Genomic DNA, 26,328 nt, shown 5'->3' on the forward strand with positions numbered 1-26,328 from the left:
AAGCAGGCTCATAGCAGAGGAGCCTGATGTGGGGCTCGATCCCATAACGCCGGGATCACGCCCTGAGCCGAAGGCAGACGCTTAACCGCTGTGCCACCCAGGCGCCCTTCTCTTCCTTTATTCTTAAAATTTAGTTATTTATAATCTCCACACCCAGTGTGGGGCTTGAACTCACGACCTCAAGATCAAGAGTTACACACTCTAGCGACCGAGCCAGCGCGATGCCCTGGTTCCTTTATTCTGAGGGCGGAGCGTGTCTGACAGACCCAGGGCGCTAGACCGAAGGGCGTTTATGACTCTGATTTGCACTAAAAAATAAAGCTTTCCTCCTGACCTCATTGCCCCCTCATTTGGGGCAATCTCGCCCCATGCCATCCCGCCAGCACCCGCGGCCCCTGACGTCACTGTGGGGGAGGGTCTCGGGAATGGACGTGTCCGGTGGGCAGGCCGTTGTGAGTCTTGGGAGGCGGGTTCAACGGCGGAAGTGGCCTGGTGCCGACGCCCTGAAAGTGCTTAGTACTGCCTGGGCCGGGGCCCATGCCCTGAAAGTGCTTAGTACCGCCTGGGCCGGGGCCCATGCCCTGAAAGTGCTTAGTACCACCTGGGCCGGGGCCCATGCGCTGAAAGTGCTTAGTACCGCCTGGGCCGTCGGGAGGTCTGCTGAGCCCCGCTCCACTGCCCCAGGCACGTCTGTCTGAGCCTCGGTTCACTCATCGGCAGGATGGAGAGCCTTGCGCAGTCTCCGGCAGTCTGGGTGGTGTGGTGCACCCCTAGGACCTAAGAACCGAGAAGTCTCAGTCCGTGTTCTGGAGGAGCACGTGGCTGGGTGAGGGGCCCAGGCCAGTGCAGACACCTGTGAGAGGCGATGTGAGAAGCACGGGGCAGGGTGAGCCCGGGGCCGGCCTCGGCATGCAGAACGAGCGGCCGATTCAGGTGCCTGGCTCAGAAGTCCAGTGGGAGCGAGAGGCCGGGAGGAAGCTGGAAGATGGTCAGGGGCCAGACCTGGAGGGGCGTCACCAGACACGCGAGAGCAGGGTGAGTGGTGGGTCGGACGTGCTGAGTGCTGGTGAAGGGACCGGTCGGCGGGACAGGGCTGGGATCTGGCTGGAAGCCATGGTGGCCACGGCTCTGACGGGTGGTGGAAGGGCTGGAGGGTTTGGAGGTGGGTCAGGAGGGAGGGTAGGCCGGGCGGTGGGCTGGACCGCCAGCGACATGTGCGCCCCTCGCAGTCGTTTGATGAGGGCCGTGTAGAAGTATGTTCTGGTAGAACTTGGAGTCGGTGAGGATTGCGTTCAGCTGTAGTCACCGGGGAAGCTGAGTCAGGGGTGTGTTTGTCTGGTAATGCGCAGTCCATGGCGCCACTGTGGCCGTCCTGTTTGCCATCCTTAGTGGGTCAGTTTTCCCAGTCCGCTGCTGCCTCTGCCTGGAGGCGGGGGTGGGGGGGGGCACACGGAAAGGAGGCGGCTCTCCCGCAAGCTCTCAGCCTGTGCCTCCTTCGCTGGCCAGTGCTGCGTGGCCATCCCGGAGCCGGAGGGAGCAGGGAAGGCAGGGGTCTGAGCTGAGCACACAGCCACCGTCCACACCGGCGTCTGTGAGGAAGGGCTGTGGGGAGCCGTGGAGCAGCACTGTCACCCGCTGGCCTACGGAACATTCCTTCTGGAGAGTTCGTTTTCCGCGTAGGGGTCTGTTGTCTTGTGACCGCAATTTGCAGCTTGACGTTCGTCTGTCTCCTGCACCTGCCTGCACCCGGCAGCCCGGCCCCCCGCGGGAGCGCTGAGCCGCAAGCACGGACTCCGCACGTCTCCACGCATCTCCGTGCACCTGCACCTGCCAGTCCGGCCCCCCGGGAGCACTGAGCCGCCCACACGGACTCCGCACGTCTCCGCGCCTGTATGGTAAAGACCTAGTTTACACACGAAGAAGTACTTGGCAAGGACGAAATGCAGGGTTCAAAGTGCTTCCCAGCTGCTGGGCGCCAGGCACCCAGACCCACCGGAAGCATGCACAGGAGGCTGATGGCCGCGTTCCAGGAGCTGCACACAGCTCCTTCTGTTTAGCTCACTTCCCGTGTCGACTGATCAGCGAACAGCGGGGCATGAGAACACCTTGTCTCTTGAGACTTCCTGCAAATCGGGGGCCACGAAGCACGCACGGTCACAGGAGTCTTGGTGCCCAAGTACCCGTCTGAGCACAGCAGGTGCTTCCTGCAGAAAATGGCAGAACAGACGGTTTGAGGGGAGACCACACACTTCCTTCTCGGGACTGGCGGGGCGGGGCCGCGGCCGCTCCTTTCAGCCCCATGGCCTGTGCAGTCCTGCGGCTGGCACAGGGGGGCCCACATGCGGTGAGATGCAGACCCAGCCCCGCGAACTGCCTCGGCTCCACAGACTGGTTTGCCCTGTCGCCCCATGAGCTGATCGGAAGCTGTGCTTCTCTCTCACCCCCATTTGTGAAGTACTGCAAATGCTACGTGTTGTCCAGAAGTGTAAGTCACGGGGACTCCCGCGTGGTGCTGGAGAGGCAGCTGGTCCCGGTGGGGGGGAGCTCACGGGATTTGGGCACACACCGTTTCCCTATCTGTTAGTGGGATGCCCCCTGAGGCTCCTTCTGGCCTCACTTCAGACCAGGAAAGGGTGTGAGGATGCTTCCAGTTGTACCTAGGAGGGGCCTCTTTGGAGCGCGGCTCTGGGGGAAGGGGGTGCAGGTGAGCTGGGTGGGTGTTGTTGCCAAGGCTGGGGTCTGAGCAGATTACAGAAGGTGAGGAGGTGACACAGGCAGGAGAGGGAGGTCACCTGCCAGGTGGGGGCCCCACCCCAACTCCGGGGTCTCAAAGGGAGGTGGCAGGAGAGGCAGGTCAGAAGGGAGACCCGTGAGCCTTCCCGGGAAGTACAGGGCCTCTTGCCCCAGCTCTTAATTACTCCTTCTTTTCTTCATCCATGGTCCGGGTCCCCAGTGCGTATGAGCCCCTCTTCTCTGCTGGCTGCTGGTTACAAGGCTTACAGCCATGGTGGGAGCAGCCAGCAGGACGTGTGGACCGGCTGGCTGGGGGCCTGGAGAGCCCCTCCTTTTGGGTACACAGTCTGCCCTCACTTGGGAGATTTCTCTTCTGCGTCTGAGCGCACCTCCACAATCTGGGGTTAGAATTCAACGATAAAGGGGAAAGAAACGTTTTCCTGCTAAGCCCCCTCTGTGCTCCAGCTCTGGCAGAGACCTCTCGTCTGTCATGTTCTGTGCGACTGGTGGGAATGGCCTTCCCCCGTGACTTTTCCCCTGTCGTGGACGACCCAGTGTCCCAGCCGGGTCAAGGCAGCAGGAGAGGAGGGGGAGCCCTGCTGTCAGGATGCATCAGAGCTGTCGTGTTTGAAAATGCATGAAAGGAGCAGAGAACATCTGAACGCCAGAAGCCTTCCAGCGCAGACCGTTTCTCCCTACGGAAGCTGGTGGATCCGGTCGCTCCCGGCAGGACTTCAGGGAAACCCTGCTGTGACCTAGTTTGTGTCCCCCTCCAGGCGGCTCCTGAATGCTGATGTGCAGACGCGGGTGGAGGAGAGGCCAGCCGCTCTGCTTTTAATTAAGGAAATCTCACACATTTAAAAACCGAAGACAAGGCAAGATGACAGTAATAGCATAACTGGGAAATGGCTTCTTTTTCACGTGGAACAATTACTTTCAGAGGCCGTGTGTTCTGCCAGCATCCTCCCCAGCCTCCAGTCCCTTGTCTCCAGCTGGGCCCCTGCACCTCGTGCGCCTTGGAAGCGTTTCCAGTGGGGCCCAGGATGGCCGCATGGCCTGCGGTTTTCTGGGCAGGAGGTGCTTTGCAAGAGTGTTTGAAAGCCCGTGCCCGCAGCGGGGCCGCCGCTCGCCTTGCCTGCGGCCGCACAGACAGAGAAGCTGGCCCGGCGTGCTGCGGACAGGAGCCCGGGCGCCGTGTCCACTTCCTGGCCTGGCGCGTGCACCCTCGCGCAAGCTCTGTGAAGACCAGCCCTCGGGAAGCCCGAGCTTGGTGTTGCCCTTCCCTGAAGGAACGGAGGTGTCCCTCGTGTGCCACCGCCTGGCGCACTCCCTGCTGTGGCCGCCCGCCCTCGCAGGTGCAGTCACAGCACCTGCCGCGCGGTGTTTGTCCTCCGGGGGCCGGACCCAGTTCTCAGGGTTTGACCTTGTTTTTTGTTATTGGAGTTCTTTCCAAGTCTCGGGAGCTCCCATCTGTGAAGGAGGGAAGAGGAGCGGCTGTGGCTGGAGCCGTGGGTGGGGTCCTCCCTCTGCTCCCTCTGCTGTCCTGCAGCGTCTTCTCAAACCCCAGGCTCTGGGTGCCAGGGGCTCCCTGGTTCTGTGTGACTTTGTTACTTTATCTCTTTCCTTTGTTTTTTTTGAATTGTATTTATTTGACGGAACAAGTGAGCACGCGAGCAGCAGCGGCCGAGGGAGAAGCAGACCCCTGCCCCCCCGCTGAGCAGGGAGCCCGACGCGGGGCTCCATCCCAGGACCCTGGGATCACGACCTGAGCCCAAGGCAGACACTTGACCCACTGAGCCACCCAGGCGCCCCTTACGTCCTTCCTAGATGGGTTCTCGCTGTCGGCCATACGCGGAGCACACCGTGTCCGCCACGGGGTGGCGGTTTGAACCTCAAACCAAGAATGGGGAATCCGTGCTGATGCATGACTTCCAGCGTACGTCACTCAGTCTTACAACCCACTGCCCGCCCCCAATCCTCTGTCTCCCAGCACCCCTCCTGTTTTTCCCACTCAGGATCCCACTCTGGGCTGCAGCTGAGTTCCCCTGACAGGTACACGGACCCCCGCTTCTTCCCGTCACACATGGCGTGCTTTCCCGTGTGGGTTCTCAGAGCCCTTCCCATGCTACCTGGTCACTTAGTGACCCACCCACATGGGAAGAGCCCGTGGTTGGAGTTGGTTTCCCCACCAGCGCTCAGGGCCCTCCGTGGACACCGTCGGAGCCGCTCAGATCCAGCACTCCTCCAATGAGAAGCCGCGTTTTCCTGGGTGTCCGTGTTCAGGCCGTTTGATTTTGCTTCACGGAGAGCGTGAGGGTCGCTGCCGCCAGAGGAGGGCGGGCTGTCCTCTGTTCACAAACATCCCCTGCTCTTGGGAGGGGATTCCACTGCTGAGAACACAAAGTATTTGCAGCTGGGGACATTTCTTCAAAATGTTAAAAGAAGTTCTTATTACAGGGAGTTTTTATGCAAAGAGAGAATCTGTAACCTTACCCCACGTTTACTGATTCCCAAAATTACGATTTCATGGACCCATCTGGTTTCCCGGACACCCCTACGTACTTTGTTATTTTGAAGCAAGTATTTTTTCTATTTAAATAACCAAATACTCTTATTTTGAACCCAATCCTGGACATCATACCGTTTCAACCTTCAGTATTTCAGAAGCTTACAGTTCAAAGCTCTTCTGAGATTTGATCGTTTAGCGCCAGCGTTCCTGTGACTTTTCTGAACCGCTCCCCTGGGACGTGCAAGCTTACTTCCTCGGGTCACCACTGCTGACAGTGGCAAAGACGCACAGAATACTCCCATCCGCCCGTTTTCTTAGAGGCAGAGTGTTCGTAAGCTCTGCGCTGCACTTTGCTTTTCTCCATAAAGGCTGATCCCAGGAGTTGTCCCTTATCAGCGCAGGCCGTGGACCTTGGCCACAGGTTCCTGCCGCTTTGCCTATCTGCGAGACCGCTCAGGGCACCCCGGCCCCTCTCGGCCCAGGGGGTTTGAAGCACGTCACAAACATGGAAGGGCTTTAGGTGAAAACAGTCGCAGAACGCTGACGCCACCACGGGCTCTGTCCCGTGGCTGGTGTCTCACGTAGGACGGGGAGTCCCACGTGGAAGCCTCGAGGACTGACCTTTGTTTGCCTGTCTTTCAGATGTAATTTGCCCACATCCGGATGCTTCTGCCGAGGAAGCCAGAAATGTCCTCGCCGTGGAAGCCGCCCCCGGAGAGCTGGTAGGAGAGGCAGCAGCTCACCAGCCAGCCCCAGGGCACCCAAATCCCGTTAATTTCTCTTTCAAACAGTGGGGCGCTGAGCTCAAGTGAGTCCTTGGAAAGCAACGTGTGAAACTGAGCGTGGGTTATTTCTGATGACATGTTATGATTTTGTACGTGGAATTCTGAAAGCACCTTGTATCTGTCGCTGACGAGGTCCTCTGAGGCACGGGTTGGTTTCTTCCGCGTGTGTAGAGGGTCTGTGCCAGACCTCGCACGCGGGGTCTGTTTTCCCTTGCTTGATTCCGTGAGCGAGGTCACGCGGTCGCCGTGCTGCAGAAACAGAAGCGGGCCAGAAAGAGCCCTTGTCCGAGGTCACGGGGCTCCCAGGCTGCTGAGCGTCTCCCCAGGGGGCCGGCCCCCTTCCCAGGCCCCCCAGGGCTGCTCGGGGCCCGCGCTCCGGACGTCCGTCCTCTGCTCGTGCGCGAGCGAGGGAGAGGGCAGCGGGCTGGGGTGTGTGTGTTTTTAAGAAACACTTTACTGAGGTGTAAGTGACGTACCACACCGTTCACCCATAAAACGTGCGGTTCGGGGGTTTTTAGTACCGGCGGCCGAGCAGCCTTCACTGCAGCCAATTTTAGGACACTTTCGTCCCCCCGAAAACAGACGCTAGTACCCGCCCCGCTAGCAACCCTGCTGCCTCCCTGCCTCCCTGGGCGACCGCCGACGCGCTGTCCGTGTCCGCAGGTTTGCTGTCCCGCTCAGTTCGCGTGAACGGCCCCCGGGAGCCTGGCGCCCAGCTCCTTGCCCTGACTCCGTGCTTGCAGCCTCTGCCCGCGCTGTGGCCTCGGTCCGCGCTTCGTGGCTCTTACGGCAGAGCGGGGCTCCCTTCTGTGGGCAGACCACGCTGTGTCCGCTCTGCCGTGGACGGACGTGCGGTGGTTGCCACGTCGTGGCTGTTGTGAACGACGCTGCTGCAAACGCTTACGGGTTTTGTGGGGACATGTTTTCGTTTCTCTTGGGTCCGTGCTAGGGGTGGCCCTGCCGGGCGGTCAGTAACTCTGTGCGCGACCTTCTGGGGACCTGCCTGCCGTTCTCGAGGCCGCGCCGTGCCGCGTCCCCACCAGCATGTGTGGAGGTTACGGTCCCCCTACGCCCGCCCCGGTGCTTGCGGCCCCCTGTCTTTCTGGTCCTCGTCATCCCCACTGGTGAAGTGGAGTCTCGTGGTCGGGATTTGCGTTTCCCTAGTGACTGATGGTATTGGGCGACTTCTCACGTGCGTATTGCCGTTTGTAGATCTTTGGAGAGACTTCCCCTTGGATCCTTTGTCCACTTTTTAATTGCGTTCTCTTTTTAAAAATTTTTTTAAACGTCTTGAAAGTATTCACAGGCTGACATGCGAGGAACTACCTTGTTCTTTTTTATTTTAATTTTTTAGGTGGGGAGCGGTGGGGAGGGGCAGAGGGAGAGAGAGAATTTTAAGCAGACTCCATGCCCCGGCTAAGTCTCACACAGGGCTTAATCCCCTGACCCTGAGATCCTGACCTGGGCCAAAATCAAGAGTCGGATGCTTAACTGACTGAGCCACCCAGGTGCCCCAAAATTGTCTTTTTTTTTTTAACGCTTAGTTTTTTAGAGCAGTTTTAAATTAAGGGGAAGATGAGATTTTTTACATCCCTTTCCCCACACGTGTGTACCCCACCCCACGATCACCAGACTGGTGTATTTTGTACCAGGGATGTGCCTGCACTGACGCATTGTACTGACCCAGAGTCCGTCGTGTATGTTAGGGCCACGCCTGCTGTTGAGTGTCCTATGGATCTGGACACAGGTGACATGTGTCTATCGTAGTATCACGCGGAGGATTTTCACGGCCCTAAAAATCCTCGTGCTCTGCTCATCTCGCTCCCACCCTCAGCCCCACCTCGGGCCATCACTGATCCGTTTTGCTTTTTCCAGAATTTCAATTTTTTTGGAATCATAGAATATTGGCCTTTTCACACCGATTTCTTTCACTTAGTAACATGCATTTAAGGTTCGTCTGTGTCTTTTCAGCCTGACAGCTCATCTGTTTTTAGTGCTGGATGATATTTATTGTCTAGACATAGTTTAATAATCCATGCACTCACCGAAGGACGTCTTTGTCGCTTCCAAGTTTGGTGATTATGAGCAGAGCTGCTGGACACATCCATGGGCAGGTTTTTGTGTGGGCGTGAGTTCTCAGCTCCTTTGGGTAAATGTCAAGGAGCGTGACTGCCGGACTGTATGTGGGAGTATGTGAGCTTTTGTGCCAACCTGTCTTCCGAAGTGGCCACACCGTGTTGCATTCCCGCCATGTGTGAATGAGGGTTCCCGTTGCTCCCCATCCTCACTAGCATCTGGGGTTGTCGGGGTTCCAGATTCGGGCCAGTCTACTCGGTGCGTGGTGGTGTCTCACTGATGTTTTAGTTTGCATTTCCCTGATGACGTGGAGCAGTTTTCTGTGTGCAAATAAGGTGTCGTGTATCTTCTTGGGTGGGGTGTTAAGGTCGTTGGCCCACTTTTTTTTTTCTTTTTAATTTCTTTATTTAAATTCAATTAATTTGCATACAATGTATCATTAGTTTCAGAAGTAGAGGTCAGTGATTCATCAGTCTTATATAACACCCAGTCTTTGGCCCACTTTTTAACTGGGTTGTTTCCTTATCGGTGAATTTTAAGAGTTCTTTGTATATTTTGGATAACGCTCCTTTGTCAGATGTGTCTTTTGCAAATATTTTCTCCTAGTCTGTGGCTTGTCTCCTAATTCTCTTGATTTTGTCTTTCCAGAGCAGAAGGGTTTACTTGCAGTGAAGCCCAGTTAATCGTTATTTCTTCCATGATCGCGTCTTTGGCGTTGTATCTAAAAAGGCATCACGACACCCAAGGTCATCTAGGCTTTCTCCTATGTTATCTTCTGGAGTTTTATAGTTTCACATTTTACATTTCGGTCTATGACCCGTTTTGAGTTGATTGTTGTGAGGAGTGAAAAGTCTGTGTCTAGATTCATGATTTTGCACGTAGATGTCCAGTTGTTCCAGCACCATCTGTCGAAGAGACTGTCTTTGCTCCTCTGTCAAAGATCAGGTGACTGTGTTTATGGGGGTTTATTTCTGAGCTCTCCATTCTGTTTCACTAACGTATTTGTTCTTGCTCCAGCATCACACCGTCTTAACTACGGTCGCTTTATACTAAGTCTTGAAGTCCGGTGTGTCCTTCTCCAGCTTTGTCCTTCTCCTTCAATATCACATTGGCTATTTGGCCTCTCTGTACAAACTCTAGAATCAGTTTGTCGATATCCACAAAATAACTTGCTGGAATTTCGATTGGGATTGCATTGAATCTATAGATCAATTTTGGAAGAACTGATATCTTGACAATATTAAGTCCTCCTACCCACGAACATGGAATAGCTGTCCATTATTTGATTCTTTGATTTCAGTCATCAGTTTTGTAGTATTCCTCACATAGATCTTACACACACACACACACACACACACACATATCTAAGTGTTTCATTTTCAAGGCTGCTAATCTAAATCTTACTGTGTACTGTGTCTTTAATTTCAAATTCCACTTGTTGGTATAGAGGTAAACAGTTGTCTTTTGCATATTAACCTTGTATCCTGCAACATCGCTATAATTGCTTATTAATTTCAGGAGATTTTATTTATTCTTTCAGAGTTTTTACACAGATGATCATGTCATCTTGAACAAAGACAGTTTTGTCTTTCTTCCCAATTTGTACACCTTTAATTTCTTTTTCTTGCCGTATTACATTAGCAAGGATTTCTGGTACAGTGTTGAAAATGAGTGGTGAGAGGGAGCATCCCTGCCCTGTACCTGATCCAGTGGGGCAGCTTTGAGTTTCTTACCATTAAGTATGATGTTGGCTGTACAATTTTTGTAGATAGTTTTTATCGAGTTGAGAAGGTTTCCTCTATTCCTAGTTGTTTAGAGTTTTTATTATGAATGGGTCTTGCATTTTGTCAAATGCTTTTTCTGCATTTTTTGATATGAACCCATTATGTGTGTTTTGGGTTTTTTTTTTTTTTAATATTTTGATGTGATAGATTACATTAATTGATTTTCAGATGCTGAATGAGTTGCATAGCTGGGATAAATCCCACTCGGTTGTAAGGTATAATTCTTTTTATATATTGTTGGATTTGATTTGCTAATATTTTGTTGAGGATTTTTGCATCTGTGTTCATGAGAAACATTGGTCTGTAGTTTTCTTGTAATGTCTTTCTGTGATTTTGAGATTAGGGGAATCCTGGCCTCATAGAATGACTTTAGAAGTATTCCTTCTGCTTCTGTCCTCTGAAAGGGATTGGACAGGATTGGTAGAATTTCTTCCTTGAAAGCTAGGTAGAATGCACCAGTGGACCCATCTGGGCCTGGTGCTTTTGGAAGGTTAATTCAGTATTTGTAATAGATATAGGACTATTCAGATCACCTTTTTTTTCCTTGTATGAATTTTGGCAGATTGTGTCTTTCAAGGACAATTCAATTTCATCTAAGTTGTCACATTTATGTTATAGTGTTTCTTTATTATTCTTTTAATTTCTATGGGATCTGTAACAATGTCCCCTATTTCATTTCTGATATTAGTACTTTGTGTTTTCTCTCTCTTTTTTTTTTTCTTAGCCTGGCTAGAGGCTTATTGAATTGATTGATGTTTTCAAAGGACTAGCTTTGGTTTCATTGATTTTTTTTTCTATTAATTTCATGTTGACAGTTTCTTTGGTTTCTGCTCTAATTATTATTTCTTTTCTTCTACTTATTTTTGGATTTAATTTGTCGTTTTTTTAGTTTCTTAAGGTGGAAATACAGATTATTGATTTTAGATCTTTCTACCGTGTACATTCAGTGCTATACGGTTCCCTCTGAGCGCTGCTTTGGCTGCATCCCACAGCCTTTGATAAGTTGCATTATCATTTCCTTTTAGTTTAAAACCTTCAGTTTAAAGTTTCTCTTGAGATTTCTTCTTTGACCTGTGTGGTTTTATTAGAAGTGTGTTGTTTATTCATGTATTTCGGGTTTTCGTTATGTTTCTGTTACTGTTTTCTAGTTTAGTCCCACTGTGGTCTGAAGGCAGACATACGATTTCTGTTGTGTAATTTGTCGGGCTGTGTTTTGTGGCCCGGGATGTGGTCTGTCTTGGTGAATGTTGTCCACGAGCTCGAGAGGAATGTGCATTCTGCTGTCGTTGGATGGAGTTGTCTACACGTCAGTGACACCCAGTTGGCTGGTGGTTGTTGAGGTCAGCTACGTCCTTACTGATTTTCTGCCTGCTGGGTCCTTTCATTGCTGACTGAGGGTATTGAAGTCTCCAGCTATGATAGTTGGTTCTCTTTGTCCCGTGGTTTTACCGACACACTGTTGTTCGGGTGTATGCATTGAGGATTGCTGTACTCTTGGAGCATTGACCTTTTCTCACTTGAAATGCCTTCTTTAACCCTCGTGACTTCCCATACTTTGACGTCTGCTCTGAGATTCACACACCTGCTCCCTCTTTCTTTTGACTAGTGTTGTTGGCACAGTGTACTTCTCTGCTTTTACGTTTCACCCATATGCGCGTGTATTTAAAGTGGGTTCCTGGAGACAACGTGCCCTTAGGTCCTGACAACCTCTGTCTTACCTTGTGCGCGTGGGCCTTTGACATTTATGGTGATTCTTGGTTCAGTCGGATTAATGTGTGTGTGACTGTTTTCTGTTTGTTGCCCTTTTCTTTGTTCCTGATCTTTGTCTCCCACTCTTCTTCTGCCTCATGTGGTTTTATTTTATTTTTTGAGTAATCTGTACACCCAGCCTGGGGCTCGAAATCGTGACCCTGTGATCAAGAGTCATGTGCCCCAGTGACAGAGCCAGGTGGGCGTCCCTGCCTCTTGTGTTTTTCATCGAGCGTTTTATATGGTTTCGTTTTCTCTCCTTCCGTAGCATATCAGCGATACTTCCTTTTTAGTTTTCGTTTTGTTTTGTTTTTTTAAACCAGTTGCTCTGGAGTTTTCAACACACATTTACTGCTAATCCAAGTTCACTTTAAAAATCACACTGCACTGCCCCACATGTCGGTGGGTGCTCAGTGATCGCAAAGCTGTCCCAGCTTCTGCCCCCGTCCCTGTGTCGCTGCCACTGCTGTGGTGTATGTTGGGGGGGAGGGGGAGGGGCTCACGGGCGCGTGTTGTGGGCGCGTGGGGTGCACGGGGGTGCACACACAGAAGCAGACACATCGGTGGCATTATTATTTGGAACAAGCTGTTATCAGATCAGTTGGAATAAGAAGAGTGAAGGTCTGTATTTTACTCTCCCTGTCGCGTCTTCCGGGCTCTTCCTTTCTTCTTTCTTGCTGAGTCTGTTTCTGATCTGTATCGTTTTCTTTCTCTCTGAAGAACACAACATTTTTTTGCAGGTCTACTAGGAACAAGCTCCCTCACTGTTTGTTTAGCTGAGAAGGCCCATTTCTCCTTCATTCTTGAAGGCTAATTTCGCAGAGTACGGGGTTCCAGCATGGCGGTTTTCCTCTCCAGACTCGAGACATCTCTGTCTACTCACGTCTTACATGGTTGCTGAGAAGATGTCGGTGCAAGTCTTATCTTTGTTCTTCTGTGGATCACGTGTTTGTTTTCTTGGACTTCTCTCTGGATTTCTTCTTTACCTGCGATTCTGTCATTTGGGAAGGGCGTGCCAAGTTATGGGGTTTTGGCCTCTGTTTTGCTTGGTGCTCCCTGGGCTTCATGGAGCTGTGGTTGGATGCCTGACATTAATTTGGGGAAATGACCCTCCTTGATTCAAGAATGTATGCCTCTCTTGTCTTTGGAGGGCTCTACAGATATGTCCTCTAGCTCACAGAGTCTTTCCTCAGCCGTGTCCTTTCTACTAACAAGCCCAGCAGGAGTGATTTTCATTTCTCTTGCATTTTATTTTTTGTTTTGTTTTGTTTTTTTTAATCTCTGTCATTTCTTTTTGGTTCTTTCTTGGGGTCTCGTCTGTTTCTGTCACGCATCTAACCTTGCATGCTGGACCCTTTATCCCTTAGAGCCCTTAGCATGTTAATCAGAGTTGTTTTAAGTTCCTGGTCTGACAATTCCAGCGTCCCTGCCTTGTCAGGTTCTGCTGCCACTCGCGCTCTCTCCACATCATGTTGGTTGACCTTGTCCCTTTTTCTTGATGGCTGGACAGGATGTACTGGGGAAAGGAAGGCTGCAGACCGTTCTCTGGGGGGCGGGTGCGGTGGGGAGGGAGGAAGTGTTCTGTGGTCCTGTGATGGGCAAGCCTGGCCACCGTATGTGGACCCACAAGGGTTTCTCTGCCTTTTCCCTCCCTTGGGGGCGGCCAGGATGGCATGAGGGGCCAGAGCTGGGGATCCACGCGCCCGGGTCAGTGAGGCTCTGGTTAAGCGGGTTCCCCCGAGGGCAGACCTTCAGAGGAGGGTGCTCTGGAGAATTTAAAACCGGTTCCTTCCTGTCTCCCTGCCAGAAACCTGAGGGACTTTTCCTTACATTCTCTGGTGGAACCTGGTCGACCTCTTGGAGGTAAATCTCACAGCACCTAGTGGGCTCCTGGAACCTAGTGCCCGGGGCTGCTGCCCTCAGAGGGGTCTGCACAAGCCTCCAGCGACCACCTGTTAACAGTTTGGGGCCCCGCCCCGTCGCCAATATGCTGCTCAGTCTCCCCTCCAGGAAGCCGGGCCTCCTGTGCTCGCTTGCCTGTCTCTCCCATCTTGGGGGCAGCAGCTTGCCCTGTGTCCCCGTCCCTTGTGGATCGGGGGAGGTGTTGGCTTTTCTGTAGTTCAGCTCTCTACTTGCTGTTGGGACGTAGCGGCCACTTCCAAGCTCCTCATGCAAGACAGGAACCAGACCACCCTGCTGCCTTCTTACAGCTGAGCTGGGGTAGTTCTCAGAGTCACGGTGTCTCTACTCCACTTCAAGGCGACCGTGGTGGCAGCCGCGGAGCCCTGGGGGCTTGGCTCAGCGTGGCTGTGCTGCGGGGACACGGCTGGGGCTCCCTGCTTTCCTGCAGGGCTGCTGGGCAGCATACAGTTGGCCAGCCGCTCCCATGGGGTTTTGGGGTGGGGGGAGGCTACGGGAACCACGCACGTGCGGGGACCCATTCTTTCACACCGTGGCCCCATTCTCCCTTTTCCTTTATGGTTGGATTCAGTATAACAAAGAAACTCATTCTCCCCATGTTGTCAGTAGTGAAAATACAGCCACGGTGTTGAGGGAAGCTGAATGGGGTGTGGCGGGGCACGCGCCCGTGGGGGACTCGCCCCTGCTCGTCCGGGTGTCGGCTCTCCACATCCTGCTCTTCTCTGCCCGTGCCGTCCCCCACGTCGGAAGCATCCCTGGTCCTCTTCCACCTGCAGGCGTCTCCTTGGTGTGACTGTAGTCTGTCCCTTAGGCCCCTGCGTCCCCGTATTCTGACCCCAGAGCCACCGAGTGTGGCCACGGGATCCTTGCGTCCCCCGGGACCTTCATGCACTGGCTGTGCTCCCCCAGGGCCCCTGGCCGCCAGCACATCCCGCTTGTCCAGCCCCCGGGCAGGTGCGGAGCGGGGCCTCTGTGCTCTGGAGATGCTAGGGGGCCATTAAGACGCCATCTCTCCGTGTGACAGGCTATGCGGTTGAGACTTAGAGCGGGGAGGTGACTTGCTGAAGGTCACAGCAGGCGTGCGACACAGCGGCAAGGCACCCGGGGCCCCTTGGTTGGAGTCCGAGGCTCCCCACACCCCCCACCCAGTCCATCATAAGAACATAATTGGGAAATTGTTGATTTGCCGGATTTTCGTGTCATCTGTCAGCACAACACTTAGCAAGCCTGTGCGGACGAAAAGGAATTATCTTTTCTGTGAAAAATTAGTTGAACACTTGGGGGAAATTTGATAAAATGAGTCACTAAAAAACTGCCCCTGGTACGTGGGCAACACGCTCAGGGAACAGTCGGGAACAATCTGCAGACTCCATACGTAGATGGTTTCCCAGCCCGGAGTCAGGGTCCACTTTTAAAAAGAAGCAGAACAGGTTTGGACAAACGAGGTGCTGTCCTGTGGGTGCGGTTGCCCGGGGACGGATGCCAGGGAACGGGGTCAGCAGCCCAGACTCGAGGACGAGGCCTCGGCTGGCCCGGGGAGAGGCACCTGAGTTTGTGTTCAGTTCCTTTGAGGTGGTTTCGTGCTTTCACCGGCCTTTCCGTTAACCTCCCAGGTCCCTTCAGGTGAGACAGTCGTTCCCCGAGTTCAGTCTGGTCCGCGTGTGCGTGTAGGCTCGGGGCTGGGGGCGGGTGTGCGTGGGCAAGTGGGGGAAGCGTGGCCCTGGGCACATGGTAAGTGCGTGCCCCGGAGCTCGTGCAGGGGGTGGGCGAGATGGGTGTGCGTGGGAGGAGTGTGTGGGCCGCCGTGAGCAGCGCCCTGTGGCTCTGCGGGCCTGGACGCTGGCTCTGCTGATGGGTGCTGAGCTCTGCCCGCTGCGTGACCTGCAGCTCCCGGGCCCAGCCGTCCCTCCATGCAGGGCGGGTCCCACTCTGGCCACTGCTCTGTACAGCCAGCCCTGCTGCTCATGGGCCGTGTGGTGCTGAGCCAGTGACCTAACCTCTCTGAGCTTTATGTTTTCCGTTAGTAAACCGGTGTGTGTGCGTGCATGTGTGTAAATGCCCTCTCGCGGGGTGGGTGTGAGGGCTGAGGTCGTAAACAGGAGCTGCCCAGCTTGGTGTCTGGCTCCTCGTGAGCTGGTCCTGCTGACGTGGCTGCCGCTCTCGTGAAGGCGTCTGCTGAGACCGTGGGTGCGGTGGCTCTTCCCATCAGGGAGACGGTGGCGGTGGAGGCCAAGCTGGCTGGGAGCGCCTGCCCGTCCTGCCAGGCCTGCCCTGACCCTTTGGTCTCACTTCCCTCTTGACCCTCACGCCCGGTGGGAAGAGTTATGTGAGTGCACAGCTGGCGATCCTGGGGGCCGTTTCGGTCTTGCTGGCTGGGACCATGCACCGGGACGTTTGGTGAATCCGGGGATTTGGGGTCTTCCTTGTGGGCACAGCTCTGTCTGTGCAGGAAAGACAAGGTGCCAAAGCCTCGGTGCAGGACTTGAAAAACTCTAAAAAACTGTGATGAAAGTTAAGGTATGGGGTGCACTGTTTGCAGGATGGGGGGCCGACAGCCCGTGGGGAGCGTCAGGGCCTGCTCGACACGCCCGTCCAGTAGCTCTCTTGACCTCGGCTGCCCAGTGCTCCACGTCTGCATTACAAGGGCTGGAGCCACGTGAGGCTGCACCACGGAGACCACTGCAGCCCTGAGAGGAGCTGCAGACCGTTAGGCCTGGCAGGAAAGTGCAGTCGGTCACCTGGCACACGTGGGATGCACTTGGAGGACATGAGTGCCTCGTGCAGGCCTCCAAGGGCGTGACTGGCCCGTGCCTCCTGTTGTATTTGGACTTGGGGGCTGAGAGGGGGGCACTGCTGCGTCATCTGCCAGTCCTGGACCCTCCTGTTGCAGGGACCCTACTCCCAGTGACCGAATCCATTCTTCCCACTACCGCAAGCCTTTCAGAGGCTCCTCATCACCGTCGGCTGAAGGCGTGCCCTGAACCTGGCCTTGGAGGTCCCGTGGGCTCACCTGTGTTGCCGGCCCCCTTGGCTTCTTTCAGTTTCCCCCCAGGCCCTGCCTCAGGCCATCCCACTGCTGGGTGGGTTCTCTCTCCTGGGGAGTCCTGGCGTTGCTCTACCCTTGACCCCGAGCTTCTCCTCCATGGCTGTCCTACTGCTGGCGTTCGTTACATTTCTCTGCGTCCTGGCCTGTGGCCCCCGCTCCCATATGAGCCCGTGTGTCCCCAGTGCCTCGCACAGCACCGGCCTCATGCTGGGTGCCCCAGCCTACGCGGGGAAGGACTGACGAGGGAAGGGCCTGGCCACCTCCAGGGGCGGGAGCACTCGGGCCCTGCACCTGCCGTGCTCCGTGGGCCCTCAGCGCCCATCTGCACCTGCCGTGTGGTCCCTGCCCGGAAACCCACAGCAGATAATAGGCACTTAATAGAAACATGTGCTGCTTGGAAGCCTGTAAAACCCAGACAGAAATTTCGTAGAACGTCAGTGTTAATCTGCTGAAGTAACATTTTCTGTTCTGGTGCACGGACAACATGACTGGACCCTCAGAACTGGTTTCATGAGGCCTGGATTCTCCTTTGCGGCCTGCCGGGGTCGCCGCCCACACTTGAGAAGCACTCTCTGAAGGGCCGCCCCGGCCATGCAGCCTGGCTCCATCCTGGTCACCTCTGTGCCCTCTTGTGTCTCCCCCAGTTTACCTGCAGGTGCCTGCGGGTCAGAGCTGGCTGCTCGCTGCCTCCGGGCAGGGTGGCGGCGGGCGGGCCTCACGCACGAGGCCGTGGGGTGCCGTTGAGGCCCGAGCCGGTGGTCACTGCCCCCCCCCCCGACGGGGTGCACGGGGGTGTGGTAGGGGAGGCTCTGCAGGACGGCGGGTTTTGACTTAGGTCTGAAGCACGAGGCGGGACCTGCAGAAAGTGGGGCAGGAGCACAGCCACGGTGCGAGGCAGCGGCCGTGAGAGCAGGGGTTCCCGAGTCCCCAGGCCCGCGTGCCAGGATCTCGGGCGCTGAGTGGAGGTGGTGCAGGGAGAGGCCGGGGGTCCCAGGGCAGAGGGCTGGAAGCAGGGTCTGCGCGTCGGGCGTGGGGAGCCAGCCCGGCCGCACCTGCCTGCCTGGAGGTTCACAGATGAGATGGTTTTCACTGCGATGGGACTTCGGGGGCAGGACACGCTGTCGTAGGTGTTGCTGTGACGCGGAAGGATGGCGCGCTCGTCTGTCCACGTGTGGTGGACAGGCAGTGGCAGAGGGTCCCTGTGACCATGTTCCCACGTCCCTCTGGCGGCACTGAAACCGCTGAAACCAGAGACATGAGGTTCCAACTTGCACGCCGGCCGGGATTTGCACAGGGCTGAGGAAGAGCCCCCCGCGGCCACAGGGCTGTATTTGCTCTGGCTGCAAATCACCCCAGACCAGAGCGTGAAGGCAGTGCACATTCACCCTTCACGCTTGGAGCCAGACGTCCAAAATCAGTTCCTGGGGCTACGCTCCCGGAGCCCCAGGGGAGCCCGTCATGGGTGCCTGCGGCTCCCGGTGTGTGCGGCGGCCCCGGGGCTGTGGCACAGCGCCCGCGCGCCTCCTCTCCTGAGGATGCTGTGAGGCTCCCCACCTCGAGGCCCTTTGTCTCGTCTGCAGGCCCCTCCCGTTATCTTGGCCTTTATCATTTCAGAGAACGTTTCCTGATGGGCTTGTGCGTGTCTGTGTCCCAGTGGGAATCTACCCAAAGAACTGATCTGTCGCGGGGGGGGGGGGGGGGCGTCGGTGTCCCCAGCGCAGCCTGTGGCCTGTGTTCGTTACACGTCGTAAATGTACGTGGAGAAATTGATCTGAAATAGGTACATTTGGAAACAGCTGTTGTGAATTACATCGATTGCTGGTGTTTAGAGACCCTTGGGGCTGAACACGCGGCCCGGCCCGGTGCCTGGGGACACACAAGTCCAGCTCAGAGGTTTGTCTCTCGACAGTGGGGTCTTGGAACAGCGAGCTCGGTCCGAGAAGGGCCCCGAGTCTCCACCGGGAGGGCCCTGTTTACGTGGCCATGAGCTCAGTTGTCTGCCGCCGGAGCGGGCGAGGTGCGTGGTTGGAGGAGGGTGCGCTCAGTGGCCTCCCTGGCGCAGTCACAGAACCAGCTGCCTCGCGGAAGAGCTGAGCCAGGGATGGGCTCTTTGGTGTCTCGGCTTAAGGAGCTTCTGCTTTGAGCCTGATCCCGTTGCCTCCTCACCTGGGGCTTGGCGCTCGGAGCCTCCCTGCGGAGCAGAGGCGAGCCCGACTTTGTGCCCGCAGCCTCGCCACGGGGCAGAAATGGGGAAGGTCCTAAGTTGTGTGAAGAGCTGCTCTTTCCCGGCCACATCCACGTCCGCCCGTCCCGCTATGTGGCTCCTTCCTGCACTCGCCCCACGAGGAACCCGGGCCGAGGGCTGTGAACTGCTCCAGCCGTTGGTGCCGCGCCTGAGTGATGGCCACAGCCGACCGCTGAAGCTGCCGTGGGTGCCGCGTGCCCCTGCACAGCCACCTAACAAGCCAGCGTGTCAAAGAAAGGATCAAGTGTGTCAGGCTCGTGTGGACGTGTCCTCTTTCTTCCTGAGCCGCTGTTTTGCAGGACTTCCCGCAGGGCCGTGTAATCCTTGTAAAATGTCTCGTTCGCTGGGTGATAGTGTGCATCGGTGAAGATGCGCCAGTCGCCAGGGGGAGAGCCTTAGGGGACGAGTGGCACGTGGGCAGTGTTGTACGCCTTCACCTGCCTGCTCCCTCGTGGCCCCAGGGAAACACACCGAGAACCCGTGTGGTGGGTGTGAGTGCCAGGCCCCTGGGGACAGCGTTGGAGCGGTAGGCTGTGTGGGCCTGTCGGATGCAGCGGCGGGAACTTAATGGTATTACCAGTTTCCCTGCAGTCTCATGTCTAGAGTGTTCAATACAGTTCGAACCGGGCAAAACAGTGTGCTTCGCGAACACGCCAGGTTGAGAAATGGCCGTTGTCCGTGAGGGTGTGGTCGGTCAGCCTCCCGTAGACTGGCAGCCTCGCTCCATCCCCCGCACAACACACGTTTCTCCGTGCTCTTCGGTTCAGCCGCATCAGCGAGCTGTAATTTACCTGCAGGAAGCTCACGTGTGTTCCCTGTACAGGCCGATGACTGTCCGAAACCCTACGTGGTCGTGAAAACGCCTCTGTAATGGAGACACCGGGCGTTTCCGTCCCCCTGCGGCCGACCGCTCCCCTCACCCAGGCCCCCAGCCGACCCTGGCCTGCCTCCCGTCGTTGTCTCTTTGTGAACGTGGTCGTGCTGTGTGTGGTCCTTCGTGCTTGTCTTCTTGAGAAGACGCGTCATCTTCGTGGGCTCCTCTGCGTGGACGAGTGTTTCGTGGCTCATTCCCTTTCTTTGCTGAATAGCGTGCGGTGTGTGTGGACGTGTCCCAGCTGGACCACCCACTCATGGGGACATGTTTATGGCTGTGAGGAATCAGGCAGCTGTGACTGTCCACGTGCAGGCCCTGTGCGCACACGTGTTCTCATTTCTGCGGGTAAATCCCTCGCTTGAGATTGACTGCCAGGCCGCTAGGCTGTGCCGGCCGCTGCGTGGTGTCCGCGTCCTGCGCTGGTGCCGCAGCCCGCACCCCCGCCGCCTCGCCCCGCCCTTCACAGAGGAGGCGGTGGGTCCTGCGTCCCGGCGCTCGTGGTTTTGCCGCACGTAGGCACAGCGTCTGTGACCACTGTTCCCTCGAAGCTCTGAAACACTGTCATGTTGCACACGTCATTCAATGCCTAAAAGCACTTCTCCCGCGACATGGGGGCTGTGGCTGGCGTGTTCGTGGGGCAGGACTGTGTCTCGGGCTTGTGGCTCCCGAGCTGGAGTCGTGGCCGGCACGTGGCAGGCACTAGTGACATGGGAGTGGACAGACTCACTGAAGTGGTGCCGTGGAGCTCGACCCACCGCGTCTGCTCTCCCGCTGCCGGCTGTTCGGCCACCGCGTTCATCCGGGTCCCGCGTGAACAGCACGGCGGTGGGCGCACTCCTCCGTGTCTCGTGCCCACGCCCAGGAGTTTGTTTGCGACACGCGGGGCCTTGGGGCGGGTCCCCCTTCACCTGAACTGGGTGCTGCCGCTGGTCCCCCGTGTGACTCACGCCAGCAGCGCCCACCAGTGCTCCCTCTCTGCACTCCCTCCCCAACATTTGACGTCACATATGTTAATTTTTGCCAGTCCTGTGTATGTGAAATAACACATTTATTCACAGCGCTTTAAATAACTCGTTTCGTTTCTCCTAACAGAAATTCAATGTCCTCTTTCCGTCCTGGGAGAGGACATGGCGACAGTCGGAAGAGTGTGTTTTATACCAATGAAGAGTGGGAGCTTTTAGACCCGAACCCTAAGGACCTGGAGGAGTCCATGGCGCAGGAGGAGAGGAAGAAGCTGGCCCCCGAAGGAAACAAAGGTACGGACGTGGTTCCTGTGGCCCGTCCTTCTCTCCGCGGCGCGGGAGCCCCTGTGGCACCAGGCTTTTCTGGAAGAGGGAGGCGCAGTGGGGTTCGCGTCCTCTCCTGGGGGCATGAGCCCTGAGGGCCTGCGAGGTGAGCTGTTACGAGAAATGACCGTCCCGTCCGTGGCTCATAGGCTTTTTCAGGAGATAGAGCGTCTGGAAGTCATAATGCTCTTTACGGATATATGGATTTTTTTAAAACCTTTTGTTTACAGAAATCTGTAATGTACCCGAGAGTAGACCGTACAGGGTCACGGATTCCGCTGCAGTCTCGTGGCTCCCACGGTTTCAAACTTAGGGCCACTCTTTCTCCACGCCCCCCCTGCTCCCTTGCGTCCACCATCTGCGGGCTCGTTTTAAAGTAAATTCTAGACATCAATCCGTTGCATCTAAGTTTTTGTTTCGTGTGTATCTCTAAGAGATAACAGCCCATTTTAAAACCTTACGGCGGCTTCGTTATTGTAACGAGAAACAGCGGCGGTAAATCCAGTAATCGAAGCCCACGCTGGTTCCATAGCTGCGTGGTCACGTCCCTGGTCTCGTGAGGCACTGACAAGGCCTGCGGGCGGGTTTCCTTGCTGGTCCGTGTTGGCCTCTTGGCCTCTGAACAGCTCCCCGTCCTTGTCTTCCCTTTGCCTTGGCGAGCGTGTGGCCGAATCAGTCTCCGCGCCGAGGATTTCCCACGCTCCGGAGTGCGGGTCCTTTCTTGCTCCTCATGCTGCCCCATATGTGATTGCGGGGCTGAGCCCTGCCCAGGTGCGGGGCTGACTTTATCAGGACCAGGACGCTCTTTGCTGGGGGTCTGGGGCTGTGTGCCCTCTGGCTCCTGCTGGTTTTGGGATGGATCAGGGTTCGGGTGTCGACAGCCCGACCCCGTCTGCACAGCCGCTCCTCATGCTCGTTCAGGGACCCACGAGGGATTATCGATGTCTTCATGGAAAGTGACAGTAATTTTGAAATTCTGCCTGGTGCTCGATTCTAGCGTGGGCTGGCAGGAGGGGCAGGATCATAGGAAATCTTTATTGGGAGGGCAAGTATTAGAGGAAACGCTTCTCCTGTCCCCCGAGAGGGTGGTCCTGACTGGCTCTGCTGGGGAGCCTGCCTGTGTTCGCGGGGTCGTGGCGTGGGACCCGCAGTCCCATGTGATGCGGCGTGAAGGTGGCGGGCTGGGTGTGCTGCGCTCCCCGGCGAGGGCCCACGTCAGTGGGGGCACCTCCTGAGGAGGGGGACTCGGGTTCTGGAGGGTGAGCTGCGAGCACGGTCGGGAAGGAAGGGTCTGCGAGGCTTGAGCGGCTCGCGTGGGCCGGAAGCTCCCCAGCCAGACACGCAGCCAGCCGGCGTCTGCAGACTCTGATCACGCGGGTTCGTGGACCCTTCCTGTACCAGCTGCGAGCATCAGCCCAGCAGCCTGTCCGTGTCGCACATGGGGCATGAGCTCCTCTCCCTTCCGTCTGTTCCCCTGCTTTCAAGTATGCCAGGTTCCCCATCGGAAATGTGAAGGGGACGGGTTTTCACAGCGAACGCACCCACGTAGCAGCACTTACTTCAAGAAACAGGACGGGGCCAGCCCTGCTCCCCGGCCCCCCGGCCCCCCGGCCCTCGCCCTGTTCCCCAGCCCCCAGCCCCCCGGCCCCGCCCGTGGCCCCAGCCCCCCGGCCCTCGCCCTGTTCCCCAGCCCCCCGCCCCCCCGGCCCTTGCCCTGCTCCTCAGCCCCCGGCCCCCCGGCCCTTGCCCTGCTCCCCAGCCCCCCAGTCACCGGCCCTCCCAGGGCAGCCGCTCTCCCGACTGAAGAGCTGGGAGTCGTCTGTTTGCAGCTTCGTGGACTCTGTGTCCTGTGTTCCAGTTCACGTTGCCTCTTCTAGTGCGTGTGAATCTGGATCCATCCATACTAGCCTCTATTTGGATCCATCAGTATTTTAAAGGCCCAGTTTTAGGGAAGAGAATGTAGTCACACTTTAAAACACGTGTTCGCAATGAGGAAGACGTTCATTCAGGGCGTGGGTTTGCTTTGTTTTCTTACTGAGAACAGATGAGCCAAGGGAGCCAAGGATCCCTGTGTCCCTGAGTCCCGCCCGGGTCCTGCTGTCTGACTGCAGGCGGGGGCCCCGGGGAAGGGGCTCCGTGTTTCCGGGATGCTGCGGGAACTTGGAGCCACTGTGCTCCTCCCCAGCCTGCGTGTCTGTCCCGTCTGGTCCCGAAAGTGGCTGCAGTGGGACATTGGTGATGTGACCTGAGCGTCTGGAAAAGAGACCGTGTCACAGACGAGTCTTGAGCGAGGCGTCTGGTGGCCTTGTCCTAAATTCCTCGTCTGCCCGCGCGCTCTGCCCGTTGCCACACGTCGTGAGGCAGACGTTGAGCAATCGCAGCCAGAACGTTTTCTTGAAAAGGAGCCACGTGACCAGCCTCATAAGGAAGGATCCAGGGTGGGGGATCATCTTTGAGTTCGGCTCGATTTCGTCGAGTTCGTCGAGAGCGAGTCGGGGCCCAGGGGCGTCCCCGCCCGTTGCTCTCTGCGCGACGAACACAGAACTTCCCGGAGGATGGCGGGTGGGGCGTTAATGTGTTTTACTGGGGTTTCCAGAAGGACCGTGTGTCCTGCTCTTAGAAAACAAGTTCTGTTTTTACGTAGGAGTTACTGGCTCAGGATTTCCCTTCGATTTTGGACGTATTCCCTACAAAGGAAAGCGCCCTTTGAAAGACATGATCGGATCGTACAGAAACCGCCACGTCAGTGGTGAGCCTTCGGCGGACGGGGCGAGCGCAGGCGGCGCCCCCAAGCCCGCGGCCGAGCTGCAGCTGCAGGTGCAGAGCCAGCAGGAGGAGCTGGAGCGGCTGAGGAAAGACCTGTCCAGCCAGAAGGTAACTGTCCCTCCTCACCCGCGTGTCCCCCGGCCCCAGACGGGCTTCCCCCCAGGACTTTGATGGAGGTGCCCACGCTCCGCTGGGTCACTTCTTCAGAGACCTTTGGGTTTCCAGGGGGCGTGGGGACGCCACCAGTGGGTCAGGGGAGGGTCTCAGCCGCCGCGCCCACTCCCACCCCAGCACGGGGCCGGCCGAGTCCACTAACAGGAGGGGGAAGAGTTCCACGTGGTGTGCGCTTCCCTCTGAGACCGAGGACGCCTTGTGGCTGGGCACGTCGGAGCCGATGTTAGAGCCCCCGTGTCACACACGGATGCGCGCACTAGGGGCCGTGGCGGAGGACGGTGCGCGCGTCCGCCGTTTCCTGTTTCCTAGAATTGTTCTCTGCACACGGGCTTGGCCGAGTGCGTGTTTCTTCCTCTCGTTTCCAAGACCCTCCGAGAGGAAGTCGCTGTGAGCGTGCGTCTCGGTCCTGCATTGCTCCGTGTCACGGGGTCACCGTCTCTGCTTCTTTCCCCTACCCCGCCCCCAGGAGCTCGTGCGGCTGCTGCAGCAGACGGTCCGGTCCTCCCAGTACGACAAGTACTTCGCCAGCAGCCGGCTGTCTGAGGGGGTCCCGAAGGACGCGCTTGGCCTTCTGCACCGCAAGGATGACCAGATCCTGGGCCTCAGCGGGCAGCTGGAGCGGCTGTCCCTGGAGAGGGAGAGTCTGCAGCAGGAGGCCAGGACGCTCAAGAGCAAGGTGGGCGAGCTCAGCGAGCAGCTGGGGATGCTGGTGGAGACCATCCAGGCCAAGGACGAGGTCATCATGAAGCTCTCGCGCCGGCTCAGCGAGGGCGCGGACAGCACACCATCCGCCGCGGGGGTGCCCGGCTCCCCCGCCCCCGCCAGCAGGGAGCAGTTGGAGCTGGACAGGCTGAAAGTGAGTGGGGCGTGGGCTCGGCTGCTGGGCGGGGTTCAGACGGCGTTGCAGGCGGCCCCCCGGTGCGTCCAGGGCTGCGGGCCTCAGCACGGCCGCTGGACCTCTCGTGAGCGGATGTGGCAGGACTTGCAGGCAAACGATGCGTAGTTCTGTAAGAAGCATCCTTGGAAAATGGACGTCTGAGTCCAGTGGTGATGCCGTTGCTCGGAGTGGTTCTGGATCTTTCCCTCCCTTGCTCTCAGGCGGCTGAGACTCCCCTTTCTGCTCTTGCACCCCTAGAGCTTCCTTAACCCACGTAGCCCAGGGGGCCCGCACTGCACGCACAGCCTGCCTCAGCCCCTGGGGGGCAGCCGAGGGAGCATGATTTCTGGTGGCTGGTGTGGGGTTGGCTCCTAGGCAGGTCTGCTCAGAGTCAGGGCCCCTTGCGCCAGGCTGGGAGGGTCCTGGCACTGAGGACGGGGGGCTGGCCCTGGGGTGGGGGGCTGCTTGCTGAACGCATGACTGTCTTGGTCGTAACTGAGGTGGGGAAGGGCTGTGCCGCAGACAGCACTGAGTGTGGCCCAGCCCACCCCAGGCAGGTCTGTCGCCACAGGCCCCACCCAACCCTAACGCCTCCCCCTCGCCTCTTTCTGTAAATACCTCGGCACCGGGTGTTTGGCCCCTGAGGGCAGGTTATCCTTGAAGGCAAAGTTTGCCACATCGAGGTCATCAGTGTGCACCTACTGAATGCCCTGCAGTACCTTGCCGGCTTGTTGGTGGATAGCTGAGTGGTGGCTGTGTGGAGGTCTCTCAGAGAATTCTAGAACAGAAGCGAACCCGGGGCCGACAGCAGCGTCGTCGGGACGTGCACGTGGCCTCCCGTAGTGACCCCTACTCAGTGACACGTGTGAGGCCAGAGGGCAGCAGGAACAACAAAGCTCCCAACCCCGTTCCTCTATGATTCGACCACAAACAGCTGTCGTGGTCGGTGTGGCTGGTAAGACTCGGCTCTGCTCGTCTGCGCAACCGAGAACGTGCCCGACCTGGACGTCCCTGCAGCAGCGATATGCATTGACCACGGTTTGCTTCACGTCGGCTGAAATCAATATTGTGCGAGCACGCCTGTTTTCGCAGTGTTGGGCTGCAGGCCGTGCAAGCGTGCTCAGCGGGGACGCGCGGGAGCCGAACCACGGCGTGTGTGGGAGTGAGCGGCTTGTCTCTGGTCCACGCAGGTCCCTGTGGAGACGGCAGAATTGATCAGAATTAGACTTTCCCCCTTATCCACACTTTAGTTTTTGTGGCGTGACGGGAGGAGTGGCTTTGAATCATTCAGTGATGTTGTGACTCTTCCGCCAACATTTCTCAACAGCGTTTAAGGCCCATGGCTCTGAAATCCCACTGTGGTCGGGTTACGTGGCTACAGAGCTCATGGAGGAGGTGGCTGTTCGGAGGGCCGGCGCATGGCCGTGGGCTCCACGTGGGCCGGCCGGCCACTGGTTTCTGCCGCCGCCAGCGCCAGACGCCCCGCTCCCACCGCTGGCTCCCC

At 57.0% G+C, this 26,328-nt stretch overlaps 1 protein-coding gene across 4 annotated transcripts in view; it reads left to right on the forward strand.

The window, feature by feature from the left end:
- Nucleotides 1–26,328, forward strand: part of TBC1D2B (TBC1 domain family member 2B) — a 59,353-nt gene that overhangs the window by 15,465 nt on the left and 17,560 nt on the right. For all 4 annotated transcript variants that reach the window (XM_045804457.2, XM_045804459.2, XM_087856572.1 and 1 more), the window contains exons 3-6: nucleotides 5,885–6,050; nucleotides 20,814–20,977; nucleotides 23,652–23,881; nucleotides 24,414–24,803. In XM_045804457.2, coding sequence (XP_045660413.2) covers nucleotides 5,885–6,050; nucleotides 20,814–20,977; nucleotides 23,652–23,881; nucleotides 24,414–24,803 — 950 coding nt within the window. The remainder of the gene's footprint in view (nucleotides 1–5,884; nucleotides 6,051–20,813; nucleotides 20,978–23,651; nucleotides 23,882–24,413; nucleotides 24,804–26,328) is intronic.

This window comes from Ursus americanus, chromosome 28 (genome assembly GCF_024610735.1).
Source record: "Ursus americanus isolate L20-20 chromosome 28, mUrsAme1.1.p, whole genome shotgun sequence".
Lineage (NCBI taxonomy): Eukaryota > Metazoa > Chordata > Mammalia > Carnivora > Ursidae > Ursus > Ursus americanus.